This window comes from Parambassis ranga, chromosome 24 (assembly GCF_900634625.1).
Source record: "Parambassis ranga chromosome 24, fParRan2.1, whole genome shotgun sequence".
Taxonomy (NCBI): Eukaryota; Metazoa; Chordata; class Actinopteri; family Ambassidae; genus Parambassis; species Parambassis ranga.
The window spans coordinates 9,534,964-9,545,620 of NC_041043.1; the positions used below are offsets into that span (position 1 = coordinate 9,534,964).

Sequence of the window (10,657 nt, forward strand, 5' to 3'; positions counted from 1 at the left end):
GTAAGGCTTCATTGCGTTGATACTGTTTTTTTTTTGTTCAACCCCCCCGAACAGCCGAGGCATGGTCTTGTCTCAGAAAGGCACGCAACTGAGCTCCGCGGTTCACAGTTTTACTACTGCTCCATTTTTCCTCCCATTGTCTCTTCTTAGCAGCACTTTGCATTGATCTCCATTCCAGAGAAAATGACACTTTGTGACCTTGTCGATAATGTCAACATACACGTATTTACAGAGGATTGTCTCCTTATAGCAGAAGGGTCGGTTGATATTTGTTTTTACGCTGTTTGCTTTTTGTAACTTGTGCACAGAAGGAGGTGAGGTGAGGTATGTGTTTCTGCATGTGAATGTTGAAATATGTAATATGGAACAGGAGACAACAAGAAACACAGCAGAGATGATAGTCTTTGTCTGTACGTGTGGTTTTTTTTTTTTACGAGTGTTTGATGGTGTATTTGCCTTTCTGTAGCTGGGAGATGTACAGCTTGGACTTGGTACCATCCAGTCGCTTGAACCACACTTCATCGTTGTTGATAGTGGTGATGATGGCACTGCAAAACAGACATAAAATAATGTTAATGATAAATCAAACAGGAGGGAATTCGAAAATGATTCCCATCGATTGGAATCGTGTGGATACTGTGGCAGCGGAATCTTGATTCTATATTTCAATGTACACCAGCCACTGTCACTCCATTCCAAGTGGTTAAAACTACCATGAACCTTGCTTTAATAAAGAGATGCTGTCAAATCAAATGCACAAAGAGGTTTTAAAGGAATTCAGGAAAGTAACAATTTAATTGAGATATCAGAGCAGCATAAATAATCTAAATACAATGTCATTTTATATGCATATATTGGCAAATACAGAAGCATAGTTGCTTCTCTTTGGTATCATCGAGAACCTGCATGCATGTGGCTATAGACATAATCCAATAACAATTCCTATCTTAGCAATTTTCTTCCAATAGCCACTCACTACATTTTCATAAAGCATTCATTTCTTCTTTCCTTCCATCTGATATACTGAAGCACTTAAAACAGCTAAGTGAATGAAATGGATGTTGCAGACAGCCTCAGCCGTGCAGAGGTTTGCAGCTTGTCTTGCAGAATAAGCTTGTCAATGTAACAATCTGACAAGCTGTGCTACTTCTTGATTAATAACAAAGGTTATCCGTTTCAAGAGTGTGACACTGTCCCCACATGCATCTGGATAAAGGCAGAAAAATGATCATGGCTAAACTTAGTCTGTTCATGGGTGCTAAAGGAGAGACTTGTGACTAAAACCTCATGTACACACACTGTTAGATCATGCTAGGATGCATATGAACATTGTATTTACATTCACAAATCACATATAATAAATACTTTGCATATGGTTATAGGTGTATGCGAGCCCATTTTTGTCTGCTGTATCTTCTATGATGTACAATTACATATAAATACATGGATCGTTAGCACAGTTGAATATAGTTTTGACATCAATCTACCTTTATATAAAGCAAAGAAAGCTCAATTTCTGCTGATAATCTAGAGCCCATTTTTGTCTGTAGTATGCAGATCTCAATATCACAAATCTGCCAAGTCATAACAGCCACCTGTGGCATTTGTTTGGCCTCTCAGTTGGACTGGAGCAGGAGTGATGTGACATGACATCAATGCATACCTTCTTGTTGACTGCCCTTCCTGTCCTGAATGCACACAGGGCAGGCACAAATAATTCAGCCCAATACTCACATCGTCTCACTATGTTTAAACCCAACTCAAAAAACACATTATGTGTGCCAGAAACTCAATCAACAAACCCTCATCCCACACTCACCTAGTCGGGTACTCGTCCTTCCGGTTGATACAGATGGCCTGTCCCCTGCAGTACCACTGGTTGTCATAGAAAAGACGACCGTCCTCTGAGCGTGCCACATGATGATGTCTGTCAGGTTTGACTGCGGGAGCTGTATGGAGAGAAGAATAAAAGAGAGTCAGAAGGAGATCGTTTTATTTTGAAGTATGTATAAATATATATATAAAAACAAGGACAAGCTGTGTCCTTTTCAATTATGATTGTCAGTCCTTTGAGCAGAAAGTATTGAATAAACCCCTCCTCTGTCAGTGTGGGTCGATCGCTGCTCTCAGCCAGATATTGACTGTAAACTAGGACAAGGAGAAACTCTTACCATCCACCTTCACCCTGTGTGGCCCAAGTGATGCCATCGCCTGTGAAGTAGAGGAAACAGGCACAACCTGAAAGGTCAAACTACAACTTACAGTAGAGGTGACTGCATCATCCGTCTTAAAAAATAATACCTTTCTTATCGCAGTCCAGTCTTCAAGAATGTCCAGGTCTTGCAGCATATAAACAATATAAGGCCGTAAAAAGAAAGAAAGTTAAGGAAAAATCTACCAGGAAACATCTGTCTTAAGAGCATGCCACTGAAGTTCTAAATGTGATGGGGATGGATGATGAACGGAAGAAGACAAGGTCAGGACAATGGAAAAGGATATCAGAAACAACAACAGGCTTCTTCTTCTTGACAGGACAGAACGGGTCTTTCTTCTTGTTTTTCCGTGAGTGCAATCCATCATTCCACAACTCTGGAAAGCAAAGAAGACAGATGAGAGAGAGAAGGGGGAAGTACAGTGTTTCTGTGTCTCTGTATGTCTTCCTAGTCAGTTCTATTTTGCAAATAGTAAGCACCCTTGAAGTCCTGACATACTCTTGACGAAATATGTAGTATTTAATAATAACCTGGACAGTTGATTCCAACTGAAATGTATTTATTGTTCTTTTTAACAGTTTGATTAAAATACCAAATACGTATCAATAACTGTTGTCAAAAAAGTGTGATGTATTTTCTGGTTTGTATCAATATAAAGCTGCCCTTTCACAAATGTAGCACATAACAGGAGACAGTCGCCACAGGCGATACCTCGGTAGACAAACCAAGAAAAGTGTGTGCACTCTGGATTCTTCTGATCATCTGGGTATTGATGGAACATAGACTGCAGGCAGACTAAAATAGGAACACGTATACATCCTTGAGATCCACATGGGAGCAAGGTTCTCTAAAGGCATGGGGTACCATGCCTTTAGAGAACCTTGCTCCAACACTGTGTAAATGATTCTTCCTCTTCACCCTTCAATGTTTCTATTCTCCCCCGTTTTTGATGACAGAAGGGTCATCATCATGCCTTGGCTTATGTAATCTGTCACAGTTGCTGGCCTAACTTTAGGTGTGTATTACTGAAAGAATGATGAGTAAATGTTGCTTAAGAACCGGCTTGTACCTGAGGTAATGTCAATACTGTGTCTGTCTTCCTCCAGCCTTCTTATCTTCTCCTCCAGTTCACTCTGCACAGTGTCAAACAGCAGCAATTTCTCACTCTAGAAAACCAAAGACAACCTGGTTAACACAGCATCAAAACTGGGTTGTACTTGTAATTGTAACCACAATTATATTTCCTCTTTTGATAAAATATACTTTTTAATAGGAAAACACAAAGTTTAACATAATGTAACCACCCCATCTTACCTCCCAGTGTTGGCAAGCAGCTTGGATCTCACACTCATATTTGTTCTTCACTGACTCCAGGCAGAGCTCCCTATAGATACCTGCAAGGCAAATGATGAGTTAGTCTTGAGGCAGCCAGCAAGAAAGAATATTTAGAACTGCAAGTCGAAATAATGTACCGGCCACTTTGGTCCTGATCTGCATGTTCTCCTGAAGGTTGGCTAGGGGTTCCAGATATTCTTGTGCACATCCAGCCATTACCTCCTGCAGCTTGATGTCCACCTGGCTCAATCGCTCTTTATACAATCTGAAAAGTAAAATACAAGGACATGAAAAACACTAATAATTTAGAGGATAGTCTCTTTGTATGTGGTCTCATTCTTGTAGTCACAGGTGAGTGATGAAAGTGGTAAATCTTTGGCTTCCAGCTCAGCTACCTTCACCTCAATGGTCTGATAGGGTGGACTGGAGTACAAACATGAATCAATAAAAGACTCTGGTGACATATTTGACCATGTGCATGGGAGAGTATTCAGAGATGACAGGCATCTAAGTCCAGACAGCAGGAGCTGATGACAGACAACTTACTGCTCCTTCAAGTCAGTGAACTGTTTCTCCAGTGTGGTCATCTCATCCAGGCACTCCATCCTCCTCCTCTCACAGTCCTCATCATCCATCTCTGTTCACGTGAAGATATGACAGATATGACATTAGTTTCATATCAACCGCTTTTAAAATATATCCTCGAACCCACCCTTGATTAAGCAATTCACTCATTTTCATCTGACACCACATACTCTTTCAAACCCACAACTGACATGCAAGTCCGTGTCAGGAATTTAGCTGTCGGTTGACGTTTAAGGCCTATTTTTCCTACCCGAGCTGTCTCCATCTTCAGACACGGACGAGCTAACAGTGTCCTCCTCGTCTGTGCTGCTGCCGTCTTGCTCGGGAAAATCCACCTCCATTTCTTCATGGTTACTTTCTTTCTTCTCCCGTGAGTGGACCGGCATTGCGACTTCCTAATAAGCCGGTGTTAGTGGGGTGGCACGGCTGTTGTGTAATTTTTCACCCCAAAGAAAGAAGCAAATGCAGCTCAGACAGCTAGCCGGTTAGCTAGCCCGCATCTACCAGCTGGAAACACAAACATGGCCACCACTAACCAATCACGACGAACTTTATTGACTTCGTCCAATCAAATGTTGGCGCGAGTAATTAATCACGAATAGAAGGTGGGATTTGTAGTTTTTTTTCTGTAGACATTATAAACGCATTAAAAGCTAAAAGCTACGTAACACAGATAATGATAATTTTATCATTTGTTCCAACTGAGAGCAAGTTGAAGTTAATACAAAAAAAAGAAAATATAGAAAAAAAACAAGTGAATGTGGTTTTCAAAGTTACTTTCCATAACTGTGAGAGACCGCAAACTGTGGTATAATAACTGTACAGACAGGTATTGCACCAGAGAGAAGTGTCATGAGATGACTCATGATTGACAGCGTTTTAACCCTGCAGATCCTGGAAGCTTTCACACTGAAAGCATCTCCTGCAGCTGCAAGCACACTCTGCAGAGGCGTCAGGGAGCCTCTGCCAGCTGAGGAGGCAGCTGATTCCCTGACATCCAAGCTGTCAGCCTCATGCTCTCCTCTCCTCTCTCACCTGGGTGGCAGTGATGGAAGGACTGAGGAGAGAGTGGAAGCTGCAGTGTGATGGACAGGTGAAGGCATCAAATGAGTGGACTTATTTTTTATCTTCTTCTTTTTTTAAAAAAAAATGCACTTTTGATTAAAAATGTTTCCATAGAAAAAATGTATGCACATAGGAGGACATAACAGACCGACACTACAAAACGTCAAATGAAAATAGGCCCCTAAAAACAAATTTTGAAAATAGCTTCTAAGAAAATGTTTTCCTCTTAAAAACATATATTTAAACTAAAAACAAACAGCACAATAATAAACACCACCAATGAACATAAATGTTTCATTTCATTTTCATACCACGGAAACCAACTGAAATGTAAACAATCCTTTTGTGTGCAATTCACATATCAACCAGATGAGGGCGCTCAAGAGCTTTGCTCTAAAAAAACAGAAGAAAACTACACTGATTCTAAAATACTTACAAAAGTGAGTAAGACCATGGAGGATAGATTATTAACTCATAAAACAGACTGAATGGAATATGAATAAATATTATTGAAAGATATAAGATAATAGGAACATACAGCACAGCTGTGATTATAGGGTATGTTTACAAATGATCAATTCATCCCTTGGAGGCAGCTTTAAGACTTGTCCTCTCTTATTGTCAGTGCAGTCCCTCTCTCTCTCTCTCTCTCCAGTCTTCCTGACATTTCTCTGCTTGTCTGTGCTAGATGCATCCTCCTCTTCATCACAAAGCATTGCATCCACACAGCACTGTTACTGCAGTGTGAGACCACTGTTTAAATGTACCCACATGTGCTGCTCCCTCATTCAGCTGCAGTTTTATTTGTGACACCTGAGTCTCTGCTCAAACCTCATCAGCTGCATGAGAATATTAAAGAGTGAAAGACTCTTCTCGGTGGAGTTGTGGTTTGTCTTGCGGCTTCACTATTTCCGTGGTGTGTAGCTCTCTGCCAGTCACATCCATCTTCACGCTGCTCGTATGTGTGTGTCAGGAAACTTTGCCGGGTTTAATTTTTGTATTTAGGGCAGCGCAGTGTGTGCTAGCAGAAAGTCTGAGCTGTCTTTGTGGTTTATTTCATAACACAGTTCTGTGTAATGCTGCTTACACAATCCACAGTCAGAAAAGTGGGAGAAACTCATAAGAGGAAAGTGACTTTGTTTTGTTCTTCTTTCCTTTCTGGTGACCCCTCAGATTTAGCAGCCGGGTCTGCAAACATGTGATGAAGCTCAGACCTGCTCCACCTCTACAGCTCTAACATGCTGATCTATGTGACGCCTAACTATTCTAAAGCATCTGAATGCTGCTTATTTATACTTACACCATGCATGTGCACTCATATGACAGTCAGCATAACATCATGCAGTCGGTCTAAATCTATCTCAGGCTGTGTTCTCTGCCCTGTTTCTTCTGGTGGGATTTGAAGTTATTAAAATAACCCCTTTTTCTTGGCAAGTTTTCCTTCATTGGAGTTAACACTGAGTGACTCATTCTCCTGCAACTGAAACATAAAAACAAAAGCTGATGTCTACTTTTATCTTCTTTGAACTGCTGCTACCTCTCTCACACACTCTCTCTCTCACACACACACACACACACATCCTCCACTTGTTCAAATATTTGAATATCTGTGGTTGAGCAAAAGCGTTTTTGTGCATTCCCACCATTAACATTCATCATCCGCCTGCTATTGTCAAGTTTTATTAACATTTTAACGATCACATCTGAACCTGTTTAAACTACACGGCAGAGCTCTGGGCTCTGTGTGCACAGCAGCCCTGCAGCCCTGCATGTTTACTGCTCAAGTGAAAACACTTTGCAGGTAGCATGTGCTAAATAAAAAGCTAAAGCAGAGACAGTTCAGAGATGACAGAGGATTTCATTGTTATTTCCTGAAGATGTTTCACATGGGGGTCCCATCTATTGATTTGAATGGGAGAAGTCAACATGAGCAAAGAATGCTTTTGACCCATAGTCATGATCAGACAAATCAGGAGAATATTCATTTTGTTGCAGACCTGCTCAGCAGCTAAACATGGCTAATGTTAGCAACATATAAACAGCCTACATTATGCAAGTACAATCATTCATTTAATTGTGTTTGTTCAGTGTGTGTATAGCATGTAATGCCGCCAGCTGTTTGATTAAATTAGCTTCGCCTAGCATGAAGGCTGGAAATAGTGGGACCAACAAGCTTTGGTAAAGAACTGTAAAGATAAACATGCATCTACAATTAACTCTACAGCTTAATAATGTTGTAAAGTTCTTTACTCATATAGTCACATGCAGGAATTTTTCCTTGAACAGTAGCATCCCAAAAAACTCCAGTTTTACGGGCAAACATGTGACGCTGAAAATAAAACACTAACGTGGTGTTGAAGTACTTTTCAGACAATTTACATTTACAACAATGCTGCTGTCATACTTCATGCTATGCTATGCTATGCTATGCTATGCTATGCTATGCTATGCTATGCTATGCTATGCTATGCTATGCTAACTGCTGACTTGTTTCACATTGATAGTAGCTACACCAGTATGAGTATATAATATATATAATATATAATATATAATATATACATATATACATACAATACATATACAATAACTGTCCAGAAGATAAGGACATTTTGTGTGTGTGTTATTTGCCTGACCCTATCCAAAACAGCAACAAGTGCCAGTGTGATAGTGACATTATAACCGTGAGAGAAGCCTGGAGGCAGTAGGGCAGTAGGACACAGATATCAAATTAATTCCTTTGTTGGGTTGTATCAATGTGTGTGTGTCTGTGTGTGTGTGTGTGTATACATATATAACACCGTGGGAATGCCTGGAAAGGGAAAAAAAAGGTATTACCCCTACTCCGAAAAACACCCACGCTTCCCCGAAAAAATATGCATTTGCACATTCAGCATGAAACCAAAGCAACTGCGGGGAGAATCTCAGAGCTTTTTCGCCTCACTTTGAAAGTTTCAATCAATGCACGGAGATATCCATTCAGCTATAGCACAAGACAGCGGAGGAACACAACATCTCATGATCATATCATGCCTCTGTGAGGCGTGGAAACCTGTTTGAACCACTTTTCTAGGAAACACACAAGAACAATGGTGTGTGTTTTTTTTGTGTACTTTTTGTCCTTGCATACCAAAGGAGATCAATGGATAAACTCACACTCTGATAATCCATACTCATCCTGACACTGATTTAATATAATGTTTACGGTGTGTAATTACATAAGATGGCAACTATTTGTATGATTGTGCTGAAGTCCATCTGACTCATATCATTATACATTATCTAACAGACACCATTTGTCATAATAGAAATACTCTATGGGCTGGGTGGGTGTAGTTTGTGTACACTTTGGGCATACATTGCTGTGTCACTGTGCCCACAACAGAAACTGGGTGATTTAGGTTGAGTGATGGTGCCCACTGGGTGATATATATATATATATATATATATATATATATATATATATATATATATATATATATATGTCCAGGGTGTACGGGTCTAGCTTAGCATTAGCAGCTAGCTGGACTATCATGACTGCTATGTACAGCTCTGCTTATGTAACCTACTCATTGCATTTGTTTGTCTGCTAAGCTAGCTGGCGTTAATTGCATTATTCATTCCCACAGGCCTTGTGTTTATTGGTGTAGAAATTTGTAGAAAATGTAAAAAGATCAATATATTCCAATGAATTTAAAGTCAATTAAAGTGATGTAAAGGTGTATTTTTTTAATAAATTGATCCTCGTCACAGCATTTACTCAGCTTGAGAATAAATACATGCATTTCCCAAAATGTCAAACTGTTCCTTTAAGTGACAATAATAGCTGCCATCCAGAAATTACTAGTGTTTCAGTTTCAGAAAATTAACCGTGATGTAAATTCCATATAATTTTTGTGCACTCTAAACACACACTTCCTCATCTTCAATACTTTAGCAAATGAATAAATCTGAGGACATTTTTTAGAGGATACATTTTAACATAAATATTGATATATTTTTATTCATGGCAGCATTATTCACTGCATAATGTGATTGCTTTTATTAGGTGCAGGGTGAGGTTAGTTTCGAACAATCGATCAAATAAAAGGAAAAACTTTAGACTGGTGACTCTGTCAGCATTAACAGGGAGCTGTGAAAACCTCCTGACGCCATTCACTGTCTCAGGTAAGTGGTGTTTTACCAGTGTGCAGACAGAGGGCAACGTTCAACACTTTGACACAGAACTGGCGTCATAGATTAGTCTGTGGTTGTTGCCAATAGCAACCAGCTGTAAACAGAAGGCGAGCCTTACAACAGAGAAAATTCTAAGAGATGCAAAGTGGAAGTTCCAGTATTTCCCAGGCTGGGCGAACAGCAGACCCTACATATACACATAGGCACGCAACGGTGACAACAAAATAAAACTAGAACAGTCTGTCCCCAGACTCCCCTCACTTTGTGATACTTGGCTGAGAATAAGGAATGCGTGGAATTCAACAGTGCATGCATGTACGTGTGACGTTTGACTGCTGTGACGCACTCTCTCAGTATGCTTGAAGACGGTGACATCACAGACCTGCAGGCTGTGTATTTGTAAGTGTTTGCTTTGTATCATGTAATCTCAGAGTATCGTCCCACAGAGGTGTGACCTCTCTTCACTGCTCCTGGATACCGTTGCTATGTTCCCACCAAGCCCTCACCATGTAAACAGAAGACGTCCTGGGAGTTTTTAATGTGATATGTCAGGAAAGCCCGGGCGGGTATACACCTGTCACGCACTTACACATAGACATTATGTTGTCCATCCATCCATCCATCCACCCATCCATCCATCATCTATTAACCCGTTCCATCCTGCAGTGCAGGGTCATGGGGGGCTGGAGAGGGTGAGAGGTGGGATACACCCTGGACAGGTCACTAGTCCATCGCAGGGCAACATAGAGACAGACAACCATTCACACTCATATACACCTATGGGCAATTTAGAGTGACCAATTGACCTAACAAGGTTAACCCTTTATAGGCAGGCACATCTTTAGATTGTGGGAGCACCCGGAGAAAAAACCCATGCACACACAGGGAGAACTCCACACAGAAAGTCAGAATCGAACCAGGAACCTTCCTGCTGTGAGGCGACAGTGCAAACCAATGTAAAAAAAATCCAAAGGAAAGTCACAAATATTCAAAAATCTCCTGCATGACTTAAGACAGTATTTCCAGGATGGAAGCTAAGTGTGGACAGAACTTCACCTCCAGACAGGTGCTGTGCTGGATGGGTAAGTCCAGACGAGCCTGCTGTGGGACATGATATGTTGCGTTCATGAGGGAGTCTCCATGAGGAAACTTCAGAATCTTCCCCCTCCTCTTCTGCACTTATGTACAAACACAGTCTGGAAATCCTGACTTTTGTCACACATGAACTTTTATGTTTCCTTTTTTTTTCTGATTTATGCATTTTGATTGTGGCTATAAAAACATAA

The 10,657-nt window shown here is 40.6% G+C and overlaps 1 protein-coding gene across 1 annotated transcript; it reads right to left on the minus strand.

Annotated features, from left to right (window-relative positions):
• Positions 1 to 323: 323 nt before the first annotated feature.
• LOC114429200 (breast cancer metastasis-suppressor 1-like protein-A) lies at positions 324 to 4,657 on the minus strand. The gene is made up of 10 exons (XM_028398099.1): positions 4,384 to 4,657; positions 4,095 to 4,185; positions 3,686 to 3,813; positions 3,528 to 3,607; positions 3,283 to 3,379; positions 2,500 to 2,589; positions 2,302 to 2,366; positions 2,172 to 2,211; positions 1,820 to 1,949; positions 324 to 548 (listed from the first exon to the last, which is right to left on the minus strand). Exons 1-10 carry the CDS (start codon positions 4,517 to 4,519, stop codon positions 431 to 433), a joined length of 975 nt encoding a protein of 324 aa, XP_028253900.1. The 5' UTR covers positions 4,520 to 4,657; the 3' UTR covers positions 324 to 430.
• Positions 4,658 to 10,657: the final 6,000 nt, after the last annotated feature.